The 16,222-nt window shown below is 34.4% G+C and overlaps 1 protein-coding gene across 5 annotated transcripts in view; it reads left to right on the top strand.

Moving 5' to 3' along the window:
• The window catches only part of PHKB (phosphorylase kinase regulatory subunit beta), a 201,029-nt gene that overhangs the window by 28,864 nt on the left and 155,943 nt on the right, over window positions 1–16,222 (top strand). For all 5 annotated transcript variants that reach the window (XM_047789954.1, XM_047789952.1, XM_047789950.1 and 2 more), the window contains 4 exons: window positions 329–467; window positions 5,868–5,967; window positions 10,722–10,829; window positions 13,646–13,726. In XM_047789954.1, the coding sequence (XP_047645910.1) occupies window positions 329–467; window positions 5,868–5,967; window positions 10,722–10,829; window positions 13,646–13,726 (428 nt within the window). The remainder of the gene's footprint in view (window positions 1–328; window positions 468–5,867; window positions 5,968–10,721; window positions 10,830–13,645; window positions 13,727–16,222) is intronic.

Raw genomic sequence — 16,222 nt, 5'->3', positions numbered from 1 at the left:
TTGAAAATATGCTTAGTTTTTTGGTTATTTTTTTCCCTGTATCTAGTGGCGCCTTACTACTCTTATTGACATTAACAAGGATATGTTAAAGGGTATGTAAGTGTTAATTAGCTGAGTTCTTTCCTCAGAAGTGGAAAGACCCTTTCATGCAGGATGAATCTCAGCTTAGGCTGGAGTTACTTTGTTTCTACATCTGCAAAAGTTTTATATTATAGCTAAGTTTAGAAACAACAAAGTTGTAGGATGAGGAAACCAAAGAAGTTTAAGACCTTCATCCAAGGAAAATGGATGGCCACGCAGTTCATTCTTTCTCTGTCTTCTATTGCAGTCAAGTCAACATTGCTGCTGTATCAAAGTCCAACCACAGGTCTCTTTCCCACTAAAACATGTGGTGATGATCAGAAAGCTAAGGTCCATGACAGTCTATACTGCGCTGCTGGCGCCTGGGCTTTGGCTCTTGCATACAGGTAAGCTAGTGTGTACTCTACTGTAACTCCAAGTCTAGGTAATAGGGTTTGTGGCCCATGACAAATTGGGCAGCTATCTTTTGGTTCTGCTGTTGAGTCACTGGGTGACCTGTGACTGCTCACATCTCCTCTCAGGCCTCTAAACCTTTTAGTTTTCCTAAGGGTTTACATGAGACAAGTTCTAACATTTTATGACTTTGTGACTGAAAATTTTCACGTCTAGGGTTGTTTATGAGCATTAGTCTTTGACAGAATGAAATCCCCATTCTCATTGAGTTCAGTCATAGAGGAAGTGGATGGTGATTGACTTTTTAAAATAATAAAACTGGGGCCAAGAGTAGTTAACAGAATCATTCAAAATGATACAACTAGTTAATGATAGAGCCATTGCATTTCTCCCTCCTCCCCCAGTTTTGTGTTTTTCCTACTGAACTTCATTGCAGTATCACTTTTTAAATCTGATTGTATGTCAGTTATTTTATGAAGTAAAAGAAATATAGATCTTTTCACAGTACAGAAGTTCTCCTTAGGAGTTCCCATTGTGGCTGAGCGGGTTATGAACATGACTAGTATCCATGAGGATGTATGTTCGATCCCTGGCTTTGCTCAGTTGGTTAAGGATCTGTCGTTACCATGAGCTGTGGTGTATGTCACAGACACAGCTCAGATCACATGTTGCTGTGACCGTGGCATAGGTGGGCAATTGCAGCTCCGATTAGCCCCCAGGCCTGGGAATTTCCAAATGCCACAGGTGCGGCCCTAAAAAAAAAAAGTTTTCCTTCATTTATTTCATTATATATGGAAAGCATCCAGTATGGGTCTAGATACATAGTCAATAGTGATACATTTTAACTGTTCCTTAAATTAGGTTTCCAAATATTAATTTTTGGGGACAGGGGTAAAGTAGAAAATAATAGCTTCATTGCTTTGCCAAGCAAAGGGAGCCACAGGGTGCTGATGCCCCCAAAACTGTGTGTCCCTGAATATTAATATTTTGAAGATGACACATACTTATCCTTCTGATTTGAAAATTTTATCTTTCACATGAACGTGATTCTTTGTCTCAAAATATTGATGTGTTACATTTGTAAAGAAAATCAAGTAGATAATATGAAGGTAGTCAATTTCAGTACTTGTTTGCTAATATCATTACCAGCATTTCTTTAAAACATATTTTATGTAAACACAGTGTAGCTTCATTAAATGTCAAGGTTTCTGGACCAACAGCACCTTAACCAAGTGATTAGGCCAGTAATGAGACAGTTTGCCTTACTTACAGTTAGGTGCCTACTGATATGACACATCACCCATGTTGACTTTTTACCAAAATTTGTAAATGAATCTACCTGTCAGTAAACAATCAGACAAAGCCACATTGTGGCTATTTGTAAGACAAACTTGCATGGACTCTTAAAAAATGAGGTAATTGTAGAAGATGAGATAAATAGGTATGAAGATGGCTAAATTAAGACTGAGGAAATATGGCAACCAGATGCAGTGCATGAACCTTGATGGGATCATACATTAAAAAGCCACAAGGGGAGTTCCCGTTGTGGCGCAGTGGTTAACGAATCCGACTAGGAACCATGAGGTTGCGGGCTCGGTCCCTACCCTTGCTCAGTGGGTTGACGATCCGGCGTTGCCCTGAGTTGTGGCGTAGGTTACAGACGCGGCTCGGATCCCGAGTTGCTGTGGCTCTGGCGTAGGCCGGTGGCTACAGCTCCGATTAGACCCCTAGCCTGGGAACCTCCATATGCCACAGGAGTGGCCCAAAGAAATAGCAAAAAGACAAAAAAAAATAATAAAATAATAAAAAAGCCACAAGAAAGCATATTTTAGGGATAATTGGATTATATTTGATATAGACTATATATTAGACAACATAGTCAATTCCTTGGGTGTGGTAATGATATTATGGTTATATAAGAGAGTTCCCTTGTTTTGGGGAGATAATCTCTGAAGTGTATAAGGGTAATGACATTTAAAATAGTGCAGAAAATAAATTATAGGTGGAGAATGCAAACCAGTTTTAGCAACTGGTGAATCCAGGTGAGGAGTAAAAGGTTTATTCATTGTAGCGTCCTTTTAGCTTTTCTAAATTTGAAGTTTTTCTAAATAAAATGTTGGAGGAAAATAGCTTTAAAAAATGCAAGAGTACAGGCCTTTTCCCAGAAGGCTTCAAACATTTGATAGAAATTTTAAAGTCCTTTCTTTGCTGGGCACACTATCTTTGTACTAACTCCCCGGATAATTTATTTTCTTATGTCATTAAAGTATCAGATTTCTTGTTTTACTAGCAAGGGAAATGTCTTCCATTTGGAGAAATGCAAGGGTACTTACCACACAATTATTAGAAGCCCTTTTTACTTTCACAATATCAAGTTGTGATGATTTGTTTTAGAAAATTCCTGTTCTGTAGCATGAATAGAATTTTGTTTCTAATTCTACTTGTAAATATCAATGAAATCATAAAGATTTCAGGCAGAATCCCTCAGAAATTAAGATGTCAGTATTTTTTTCTTCAGGAATTTATATTTATCCCTTATTGGTAATGAATGTGTATAATATAAAGTTATTAATTTTTTTAAGTGGGAGTAATTTGATTTTTCTAGTTGCTTTAGTTTTCAGTTAAACTTATCAAAAATCTCATGAAGCCTCCCGTCTCTGTGAATTTGTGTGTGCGTGTGCTTGTGTACCATGGACATGAAAAGATTATTTTATGCATATTTAGATTTCATACACATTAGGGGTATAATTTGGTGTTATTTAATTAAATAATTGGATAAAATCTATATGTTATTATTAGAGACAATGAAGTAACTTATTTGCAAAATTACACTTTGAAATAGTTTGTTTTTCTTAAATGTGATATTACATTTTCACTTTATAATTTTGTTTTAGAGGAAACAAGTGCTCACTAATATATTTGACTTTTTAAAATGTCATTTATATATATATATATATATATATATATAGCTGTGTTCTGAATATACCATTGTTTCAAATTGTAATCATATTACATTATATCTAATTATAATTATATTACATTAATATAATTATATTCTATCATTACATTATACATTATAATTATATGTGAATATAATTATAATTAATATAATTAAAGGTTTATATTTTATTGTTATATAATTATACCTATTATATTTATTTTATTTAAAAATAATGTTATTTTGATTTATATGGTTTATGTTAAAACTATTTCTGAACCTAGTCAGGTACACAAAATGTGTTAAAATTAAATGTATACTTTATGCCATACTAAAAAATATTTTGTAGGGTTTTTGCATTTTTTTCTTCTTCCTAATATAACTAAAATATATGACTTTAAATTAGAGTTTAAATATGGAATTAGTTTCCTTTTACTTTTTGTATTTGAGAAGAGTAATTTTTTTAAAGATTATTGACTTGAAGGAGTACTTTCAGACTATTTAAATGTACATATATTAGAAAAACAAAACCTCGAGGCAAACATTGAGAAGATACCTTGCAGTCCTGAGAGAGAAGATGCCTTCATGCTAGAAGTGAGCCTTTCCTCTCCCAATGTCAGATTTATCGCTGTTTTAGGAGTTGACTCTAACAGGTGGCCCTAGCTTAGTGCTAGTAAACAGTCAAGTCACAGGACCAAACAATAATCTGACTTTATTTTCCTTGAAACTTGGCCGTGGGGAAATAATGCACCAATGATAGTGTTTGGTTTCTTCACTAGTTATGTATTTTTAAGTATGGAAATCTGGTTTAGCTATAAACTCAAGCCTTCATTTTTTAGAAATATCTGGTCAGCATCTCCATATGTCTTGCAATCAATAAATTGGCTAAAGTTATTTCATTTATCTGTTTTTTTAAAATTAAAAGTATTCTTGAAATCATATTAAAACTTGAATGTGCATCCATAGAGCTTGCTATGGAGAGTAGAATATGCCCTTCCTGGTAGAAAATAGAAGAATTATTTGGGATCACCAGGTTCACTTTAAATATTAGGAAAAGTAATAGATATATACTAATTGCCTAAATGTTTTTACTCAAACGCAACTGCTCTTTTATTTTTCTAGAAATATTCTTCTGGTTACTAGTATTATTTGCAGAAGAAAGGAGAAACATGAGAACTTCATGAAAATAGATTTCTTATTGTGGCTGAATTATTTTGGAATATTTCAGTCTTATTTTAATGCTTGTGGAAATTAGGGGCAGAGAATTATTTTAAAGACAATTTTAGAAAAGTATGATCTTGTTTTCTGAATTTTTTTTCGTTTTTAGATGAGGTGGGAATTATACACAGAACTCATTGTGCTCCAACTGTGCAGTATCCTTCATAAATCAATGCCTTGTCTACTGTTATCTATGCCATAATTTGCCTCTATTAGCATTTGGCTCTGACATCAGTGGGGGAAAATAGGTCCCAGAGCAAAATCATACCAGTTTTACTTCAGTGGCTGCAAATGAAAGGAGGGATGTTGTTCTAATGACAGATAACTTATTTTTCACTGACTTTCACCATGGTATGTTAAAAATGATCATCATTCTTTCCAGCAGTGGTATATGAGATCTGAATTGAAAGAGGGGGTAATTATAGTACACTTTTAAAAGAGACAGGTGATGCTTTTTAGAAAGTGAGGATGATGGCCAGATATTTTAGTTAAGAGTTAGTGAAGCAATGAATAAGCTACTTTTATTTTTCATTAGTGAGTAACTCTCATTCATCTTTTTTGAAGGCCACTGATCAATAAAAAAGGAATGTAAGGACGGAAAAACATCTTAATGTAGTTTAATAGTTAGGTGTTAGCTGTTTTTTTCTTTGTAAAAGCAAGAGATGTAGAGTATGGTTGATTAATTTTGAACTAAGACCTGAGAATGTAAAACTTTATGCCCAAATGCATCATGTATCCTACTAGATGCATGTTTAGTTGAAGGCATTTCTGTGAATTATTAAATACATGGCAGAGCAAAGAAAACTCGTGCCTACCTCAATCTATACTTCCTTGAATCCAAGTGGCCATTGCATAACCTAAAGGGGTTGGTATTTAAAATTGCCTCTACTCTGTAACAGTGTATTTAAAAAATCTTTCGGTAGATTTTTCCAATAGTGAAATATCCTTTAAAGTTTCAGCAAGTCATTGGTGAAAGTATTACATGCTATTTTTATAGCAGTTGGCTTACTTCCTCAAAAGAAGGAAGGAGAAATTTGCACAAGTTTCATCACAGGATTTTTTTTTTTTTTGCAGCATTTCTACATCTGCTGGGAAAATGGAGTTTCACTGTTACAGAATTAGTAGATGTTGCCAGAACATAGGATTAGCCACATAGTTAAATACTTAATTATCAGAAACTCTGCTTCCTTTTCAAATGCCTTTCCAATTTGTTTCATGAGTTATCTCTCTCACCCAGGCGCGTTGATGATGACAAGGGAAGGACCCATGAGCTGGAGCACTCGGCTATAAAATGCATGAGAGGAATTCTCTACTGCTATATGCGTCAGGCCGATAAGGTAAAACACTGCAGTGTGGACTGAAATTCTCACATCATTCTGAGGGATTAATTTAACCAATACAGCAATAGCATCTTCTGAAGAAGAATAAACTTTCAAGAGGTAAAGTCACATCCTAGGGCAGTCCAGACAGGTTAAAACAGCTCTGCTTTTTAGCCCAGGGTTTTGAAATACTGAAATTGAAGAAACACCTTTAGTGAGATTATAGAGAACAGTTACTTGGGCTTGAATTTGTTTGTATTTGTTTGTATTTTGCATCCAGTCTTTATTAAAGACTCAGGTTCTCAGGAACCTCACAGTATCCATAATTCTAACCAAAAGTATATTAATGAAGAAAATCCTCGTTAGAATTTCTTTCAGATATGTGAATATTCTGGCTTAAGTGAACTTTAGTTTAAAAATATACTGCTTCATTCATTTACATGTGAAGAGGGCAGGAATTACAGGCTCAGAAAACAGCAAACTTCACAGGGTTATTTTGGAAATTAAAGAAATAAGGTACATAATAAAACTTTTTAAACCTTAAATCTGTATACAAATAAAATGTGATAGTCCCCCTACTTACCTTCACTACACCTCTTTCCAGGTCCTGATATTGTTAAGTGTCCATATATTTAAGTCAGTGTGTCACAGTTCCCCAAGACCACTTCTAGGTGTGATGATTCATTAGCAAAGTTGCATATCAGGAATTAATGCAAGCAAATTTGATCACTTAATATTTGGTATATCTCTATCATGTGAATATTATAGTTAGTTTCTGTGATAGCATCTTTTTTAAGGCCTGTACCTGAAGTCAAAATGGAAAAATCGCTTAATTCTGTCACCAGAATATGGCAACAAAAAAAGCGTTAGGTGGTAGAAAAAGTAAATTTATTCACAGTAGAGATATGTTAAAAACCTGTCATTTGACTACTGAGATTTGACTTTGCGAGTCATTATTATGAAGATTTTTCAATGCTTGAAATAAAGCGTATGTCATATTAATATACTTGGATTAAACTACTATGTCATATTTATTGAAGTAATTGTGATTACATTTATTTTTTCCTAAGTGTGAGAAGTTTACTGTTTATTTCCCGTTTATCATTTCATGAATGCTTAATGTCTATGGATTCAACTTTTCTCTCAAGGAAATATTGTGAGAGCTGTGAATTTCATGAGTTTGCTAGCCAGGCTGACAGACTTAAGTTAGAATTATTTATCAAAAGGAAGGAAATGATGTAATATGAATTTTTTTATTTGTGGCTTGTTTAACCAGTTGTTAGTGTCCCTTTCTAAATATTATTCAGCTTTACTAACAAGTGTTCATAATTGTGTTTTCTTTTTTTTTTTTTTTTATTTTCCCACTGTACAGCAAGGGGGTCAGGTTATCCTTACATGTATACATTACAATTACATTTTTCCCCCAGCCTTTCTTCTGTTGCAACATGAGTATCTAGACAAAGTTCTCAATGCTTATAATTGTGTTTTCTTTTGAAAACAACTTGAATGTGACTTGAGCTTTCTTTAATTCCTTAAATTATAAAGGATTAGCATTTTTTGCCTTATGTAGATATGATGGTAGACCATTAAAATAAGTGTGAATTGTAAGAAGGTATAGATCACATTAGAATTAGCTATTTCTGCATATAAAATGGAGGATTTTACAAATTTTAAAACATTTTCATTTTTATAATTTTTCTTGACTCCGCATAACCTTTTGGAGTAGGAATGGAGCATATTACTGTATTCCACATATGACTCAGTGAGACTGACCCATGCAGCCAGCTCAGTGCCTCCTAGTGGAATATGCAGTTCCCAGGCCAGGGGTCAGAAACGAGTCTCATTTGAGACCTAAGCTGCAGCTGTGGCAATGCCAGATCTTTAACCCACTGTGCTGGACTGAGGATCAGACCTGTGTCCCAGGGTTCCCAAAACACTGCCAATCCCATTGCTCCACAAGCGGGAACTCTATACCTTCACCTTGTATTGGTACTCACCCTTTTCTTCTTGATTCCATAGCAGTAGAGATTTCCCATATTCTTAAATATGAAATATATAACTTTTGGTCTTTCTTTGGGCAAACCAAAATGTAGCTTGTCTGTAGTGTTCATGGGCTCCTTGACCTTAAGGCTCATCTTTTGAAGTAAAATAATGACTTAGAAAATCTAAGGCTCTCCGCTTTTTTTGCTTGTCATCATAAAACATGCTTCCTGATAGATTTTCTAATAATACTACCTAAAGGAGATATTTTAACTTTGTTTAAAATGCTACTAAGTAGTTTCTAATTCATGAGAAAGCATTAAAATTTTATAAAATTTATTCTTCTAGGATTCCATTATGAGATGAGTTTTCCTGCCTAAATGCATATTTTAATCTATAAATTAAGAATGGATGACAAAGTACTCATTCACCTTTTCCTGAATGATAAGTTGCTTATTCACAATGATTAAAGATTTCAGAAAAAGTTTAAATAAAATACAAGAAGATAAAACATTATTCTAGACTTTTTTAATATAGAAACATTTACTTTAATCATTATTTTTAATTTCAAAATGCTGGACATCATATAAAATACTAATTAATGTCCCCTTGATTTTAATTGCTTTCAAGAGTACTTTTTTCCTATAATTTACATACAATATGCCCCATTAATTTTCAAAGCTGATAGTTTCAGTCTTTTTTTTTCCTGAGATTTTAAATTATTTGTCTTTTAACAGCTTTAAGACTCAAAGTATAATTATATAATGCCTTATTTGAGCAACTTTATTTAGTACTTGCTTTTCCTCTGATACAGTGATTGATTAAATTATAAATTCTCATGCTGGGTACTTGTGTGTCTTGAAGACAAATGACAAACACTGCCTTGTCAATTGCAGCAGTCACTTTATGAAACTGATAAAAGATTATCCATTTAGATCCTTATCAAGTGGGCAGAATGTGTTTTATTTTAATATAGCCATATTTTTATCTAAGAGCCCAGAATAATGTTCAGTAGTTGAAGATAATAGTCATGGTACTGTGAAAGGAGTGGCCAAGTTGATTTCTGTTTGTGTGGTCTGAGACTTGCCAGCAGTACAGACAGTGAGAAGGGGTAGCCTTCTCACCTTCTCTGCGGTAACGCTGGATGGCTTGGTCACTGCATAGGTGAGGACTTAGATCCCTTCCTTTACCCCCATTCTCTCATTTCCGCTTATCCATCGATAGGTCCTAACTTTCATTTTGTTGACTTCAGCTGTAGGAGGGCTTATCTGTGTAGGGCTCTTGAGGAGTACATCTTGAGGAGCACTGTCCAGTAAATTTTCTGTGATGCTAATGTTCTCTGTTACTATGTTGAACAATACAGAAGCCATTAGTCCCATGCGGCTATTGAGTACTTGGTGTATGGCCAGTGTGACTTGACTGAAGGACTGAGTTTCTAAATTTATATAATTGTAGTATAATTACATGTGGCTAGTGACTACATACTGGATAATGTAACTTGTAAAAGCTTATAATATAGTGGAACACACAGACAACTATAGAAATAAAAGGCTGGAGGATAAGCACTTTTTTTTTTTTTGTCTTTTTAGGGCCACACCCAAAGCATATAGAAGTTCCCAGGCTATGGGTTGAATTGGAGCTGTAGCTATTCCACAGCTCACAGCAGTGCTGAATCATTAAGCCATTGAGCAGGGCCAGGAATCGAACCCACGTCCTCGTGTATGCTAGTCAGGTTCATTACTGCTGAGCCATGACGGGAACTCCCAGGATAAGCACCTTGATGTGTGAATCCAGAGGAAGGAATTTTAGTTGGGGTTCAAGAGGGACTTTATAAAAGAAGATTTTTTTTTTTTTTGAGATAAGATTTTAAGATGAGAAGAAATTTGAAGTTGGAGAAGAGAATATGGTTCTTTGTGGTTCCTTAGCCAAGTGAAACAAGGCAAGATCATGAACACCCAGATACTGTCATCATTTATGTTTTGTCAAAGAACAAAGTCATTGGCTTTCCGTAGAGCTGTGTGTCATTCTATTCATTCTCTGTTCCTATTCATCTCAGACTTCAAGGGACTACTGCAGTACTACTTGGCATATAACTGGTATCTTGTAAATGTTTGCCAAGTTGAATTAATATCCATTTATCCTTGGGGTTTGTCTTTTTGTCACTTAATAATTACTTAGTATTTTTAAATGGTTAAATTTTATGTCCATTTAATAAGTAAATGTATGGCCTGTATTATCTTGAAATTGGTGTCTTAGTAATGAGAACATATGTGGCGAAAGAAATGAAAACACATTGACAAGAGCATAGGTTACAATTTGTGATCCTTGGAGAAAGAAATAGCATTTGAAGGTTTGAACACTTACTGAATTAGAGTGAAGCTTGAAATGCTCTTTTGTTGAGTGTCATGTAAGCATTTCCAAATTCCAGGACAGTGGGATACAGTCCCTGGAATCCTGTCACACAAAGCAAACCATTATTTTGACTCTAAAATAAGATGCAAAACATTGCAAAAGCCACTGGTACTACATTAACAAGTTCTCTATTACACTTGAGTTGCTATGTTTGTGAAATATCAGCTAAGTGTTCAACAATCATGTTAACTCTATTGTAATAGTTACAAGTTTTATCTGTTTTTCTTTAGAAAAAGTAACATTTCTGCTTTGCTCTGTTCCCCCATCTATAAGCTGTTGCTTTCCTCATTAACAAGTTTCATGAAAGATAATTTATAATCTCTAATGTTGGATGAGAATGTGAATTACTAGCATTGTTTAAGTTTTATACTTGATTTTAGGTCCAGCAGTTTAAGCAGGATCCACGCCCGACCACATGTCTTCACTCTGTTTTCAATGTGCACACAGGAGATGAGATCCTCTCCTATGAGGAATATGGTCATCTTCAGGTAAAACGAGAAGATACCAAATTTTCTTCGCCATTTATACTCTACATCATAGATGATTTGAGGCTGTTTACAGTTTTTAAATAGTAGATTTCATAAATTATTCACAATAGAAATAGAAAATTAACCATATAATGAAGAAATCCCACCAGCATTGAATTAGTTATTGTGATTGAATATTAAATGTGACTTGAGTTCTTGGTCCAAAAGGAAAAAAGGGCAGCTGGCTGGATTATAATATTGTTACTGTCTAGAAGAAGGAATCCTACAGCTCTTTCAGTGACAAAAGCTTGTACTTGTTATCAAATTTAAAAGAATTCCAGTACTTAGGAACTAGAGAATAAAAGACAATTGGCAGTGATATAACAGCAAATCAGAAGTTTTTGTTACCCAGCAGTTCATTTTTAATGTATCAGCCTTCAATAAAGCTAGAAACATACCACTAAAATGTAATTCCAGAAGGCATTTCTGTGAGTGTATAAATTTCATCTTACATACTATAAATTTCATCTTACATACTATAATAATTTTATATATAAATTTTATATGCTAAGAATATACTATAGGACTTTATGTTTTCACTGTTTTTCCTCTCACAGCAGTATACTCCTTTGAGCAGGACATCCTTTGCCTTGTTTCTAAGTTACAAATATCGTACTTGTATCATATACTATTTATCTTTAATAGATTTTCTTCCTGCCTATCATTTGGTTTTGCAGTCTTTAGGATAGAATACTTATTATTCATATATTCCTTACTAAAATAAGAGTATCTCCTTTTTATAGTTCCTCTCTCTCTCTAGAAATCTGAAATGTCTTAACTTTAGTATGACTCCTCCAAACACATAAAATGCAGTTTCCCCATGTTTATGCAGCAGAAAATCTTATGCTTATTTGTAACCAGTTTCTTAGAGGTTTAGTGATACATGAATATGTAGCTGCTCAACTTCTTATAATTATCACATAATTAGGTTTTGCTTTGACAAACATGTTTACTATTGACATAGGGTTTTCAGAAGATAATAGCTCATTTATTCTTGTGTCTTGGAATTTAAGCTCAGTCCCTGACACAGAGTAAGTTTCAAATAAATGCTGTTCAGCCTGTTATTTGGCAGTCTGTGTTCTATTTGCCACTTACCGATTTTTTCTCGCCAAAGCACCCTAACAGTCAGAGCAGAGAGCTCTTTGAGGTTTTGCTATAAGTGATTGTCAGTAGGAATCAAATTTCTTCCAAGTCGTTTCCGACAGGCCAGTGTCAGTGCTGTAAGAAAACACCTGGGTGACCCTGTCAATGGCATGAAGTTCTCTACTGTGTTCTGAGAAAGGTCACTCGAGTTGATGTCGGTCTGAAAAACCTAACTGGAATCCTTTATCTTTTTATGTGGTCCACTTGGACCTTAACAAGACCGTGACACCCACTGGATTTTGAGTGCTAGGAAATCAGGAGCCATCCAGGATACTATTCCTGGTTTCTGGGAGAGCTACCAGCACTGGCAGGGCCTGGCAACACAGGGCTGCTTTGTCTGAGGCATCTAGGGCACAACTAATTTTCTGCCCCAGCCCTCTGTCAGTTACTCAGAAAGGATTGGAGGAGAGTCAAGGAAACAAAAGCCACCAAGGCTATTAGTGGGCAAGAGTCTTCTGAGTTAGAATTAACACAATGAGAAAATTACATCTTGCTTTCTCTTTGTTTTTGATTCAAGTTAGCTGTTTCCTGGCTAAATGAAAAGTTTGCACTGCTTCTCACTTATTTGTTTATTAGATAACAACTTTATTGAGATGTAATTCACATAATATACAATTTGCCAATGTAAAGTGTACCATTCAGTGGTTTTTAATATATTTGCAAAGCTGTGCAACTACCATCACAGTCAATTTCAGAATGTTTTCATAACCCATAAAGAAACCCTGCACCCGTTAGCAGTCACCCCCTATCTCCTTCAAAGAACCCCCACCCTGGGCAGTCAACAGTCTACCTTTCCATCTGTATGAATAGGCCTATTTTGTACATTTTACATAAGTGGAATCCTATAACAGATGGTCTTTTATGGCTGGCTTCTTTCGTTTAGCGTAATGTTTTTAAGGTTTGTCTATGTTCTTGTATTTATCTTTCACTGGGTGTTTTCTTGAGAAAATTTGCATATCTCATTCAGAATTCTGTGAGGATCTTTATTTTTGATGTAAGTGGCCATTATTATCTTTTTTTTGTTTAGGTCATGCAATCTTAATCTTTAAGGTAATAAGCTAAAAAAGGAACTCATAAAAAATCTTATTTGTTTATAAGTATATTTTAAATTAATATGCTATACCATTGATTAAAATTACTGTGTTCCAGCGGTTGCTTACATAAATTCTGTATTCTCTGAAAATAAGAGTGTTTTCAAGATGCACTGCCTATTGTTTATGGAGTACCGGCAGAGTCCTTCTGTCTTACTTGCCAAATAATTTTTTCATTTACATACACTTGAGATGGATTGACATTGCATGGCTGCCTGAGGGTTAAAACTGTTTCAAGGTAGAAATACTTAGATCCAGGGTTTAAAAATACACTTATAAAGTGAATGTTATAAAGTACAGTCTCTAATCAGCTGTTAATAACCATCAGAATGAACTTAAGGATTTTAGAGTTTTACATACAAAGCTGAGATTTTATTATGATTATGAACTAAATCCACAACTCCTGTATTTTACATAGGAAAGGAAATAATTTTTATATGTCATTACTAGAGCAAATGACTTGTAATTTTAGCTTTTACATTTAATTTTATAACATAGTATTTTTGTTCTTTCCTTTAACATTTTAATGTTGTTTGTTTTCAGATAAATACAGTGTCACTCTATCTCCTTTACCTTGTGGAAATGATTTCCTCAGGACTCCAGATTATCTATAACACTGATGAGGTATGATTCTCCTAAATTCTCTAGTACTAAATTTCATTTTGGAGGATATCTTTTTTTTTTCTTTTACTTTTTAAAACCTTTTTTAATTGTATAAAATAAGTTATTATTTTTTAACTCAATGAATTTTATTATATATATAGTTGTATAACGATCATCACAACCCAGTTTCATCCCAGACCCCCAGCTCATCCCTCCCCACCAAACATGTCTCCTCTGGTAACTAAGTTTTTCAAAGTCTGTGAGTCAGTTTCTGTTCTGCAAAGAAGTTCATTGTATCCTTTTTTTATTTATTTTTTTTTAATTGTTGTTTCCCCAATACAATTTTTTTTCCTACTGTACAGCGTGGTGATCCAGTTACACTTATGATGGAGCATGATAATGAATTATTTTAAAATTCAGGTAGTCACATACTGCATTTTGGATACTGAATCAAAAAGTCTTTATATTTTCAATGCAAAGCACTTTAAAAATGAAGAAAATATGTAACAGGTTGTAAAACTTTACTCCTCTGAAGGCTGTATTTCAGGTAATCTGAAATGAAAACTTGTAACTTTGAGAAATTTTAGTAACAATGAAAATAAAAGAGCATTTGCACATTTTCTCAGAGTTATGATGTCTTCTTTCACATGGTTGCTTTTTGTAACCCATCATTTTAAAAGTAAACGGGTATCATTTTTATCATATTTTGTTATCTTTATTTGTGCGACCTCAGTAGGGTTCTTACTGTTTTTTTCAAAAGATAAGTACCATGCTCTTATTAGGAAATTTGAAAATGATTTGTATCTCAGAGTTCAGAAGCATTTTCTTTCTTAGGCACTAATGCTTAAATAAACATACAGATGCACATGCTAACACATCTTGAAATGTGCCACAGTGTGACAAAAACCTATCATTAAAATAGTACATACAGTGAGAACTCCATCAAAGCGTAGGCATATACTTATTTTTCTCCTGTGAGCCAGGCCAGGGGAACAGTTGTATCATATTCTAAACACCAAAGTCATCATTGGACTGCACTGAGGGTGCTATGAAATTGGCACTTGTAGTTCTGCCCTCTAGTAGTTTATAATCCTGTGCATTCTTCCAGTTGTGCCTTTTTTTAATACACATGAATAAAACCCATCTAGAAGTATAGTTAAATATTAAAGAAGCAGTAGTGATAGTCAGAAATTAGTAATACCCACTTATGTTTTCTTCTTTTTGATTTACCAAAGAATTACATATTTTCATTTCATCCAAATAGTTCTCAGTTTTTATAATATTATGAAATAGAAATATTCAAACATTTTGGGGAGGTATTGGGAAGCTACTATTTCAGACCAATCTTAAGCAACATTCTAAAATATAAAATAAATAAAAGAAGCTTGACTCTGCCTAAGAAGAGGAAGGCTCCCAGAACTAGCTCATTTAGCTTCTTGTGGAACCTCTAAAGTATTGGGAAAAGTGTCCAGGTGCCGGCAGAACACAGTATAATAACCATTTATAGTAAAGTAGCAACTAATGCTGGTGGCTGCAAGTCATTTCTCACTGATGGTCCTGATGGTAGTAAAATTGCCTTGATTAGTGGCAGCATTGTTTTGTTGGTACTCAATTTTCATTTTTCCTTTTTTTTTTTTTTTTTTTTCCTTTTTCAGGGCTGCACATGCAGCATATGGAAGTTCCCAGGCTAGGGGTCCAATTGGAGCTGCAGCTTCCAGCCTACACCATAGCCACAGCAACGTGGGATCCAAACCACATCTGTGACCTAAACCACACCTCGGGATAACTCCGACTCCTTAACCCACTGAGTGAGGCTAGGGATCAAACCTGCATCATCATGGATACTAGTTGGGTTTGTTAACTGTGAGCCACAACAGGAATTCCCATTTTTAATTTTTAATGCCTATTTTATCTTTGACTTCTCAGTATATACCACAGTTCATTTTATTTTATTTATTACTCAATGAATTTATTACATGTATAGTTGTATAATGATCATCATAATCCAATTGTATAAGATTCCCATCCCACAATCACAGCGTATCTCTCCATCCCCCAGACTGTCTCCTTTGGAAACCATAAGTTTTTCAAAGTCTGTGAGTCAGTACCTGTTCTGCAAAGAAGTTCATTGTGTCCTTTTTTCAGACTCCACATGTCAGTGATAGCATTTGATGTTGGTGTCTCATTGTCTGACTAAATTCGCTTAGCATGATAATTTCTAGGTCTATCCATGTTGCTAAAAATGCTGTTATTTCTTTCCTTTTAATGTCTGAGTAATATTCCATTGTGTATATGTACCACATCTTCTTGATCCACTCCTCTGTCGATGGACATTTAGGTTGTTTCTATGACTTGGCTATTGAAAATAGTGCTGCAATGAACATTGGAGTACATGTGTCTTTTCGAGTCATGGTTTTCTCTGGGTAGATGCCCAGGAGTGGGATTGCTGGATCAAATGGTAGTTCTATATTTAGTTTTCTGAGGAATCTCCATACTGTTTTCCACAGTGGTTGCACC

The sequence above is a fragment of the Phacochoerus africanus genome, chromosome 8, assembly GCF_016906955.1.
Source record: "Phacochoerus africanus isolate WHEZ1 chromosome 8, ROS_Pafr_v1, whole genome shotgun sequence".
NCBI classification, from domain to species: Eukaryota; Metazoa; Chordata; class Mammalia; order Artiodactyla; family Suidae; genus Phacochoerus; species Phacochoerus africanus.
Note: the sequence above shows the minus strand (reverse complement) of the source record. Positions and strands in the feature narration are given on the sequence as shown.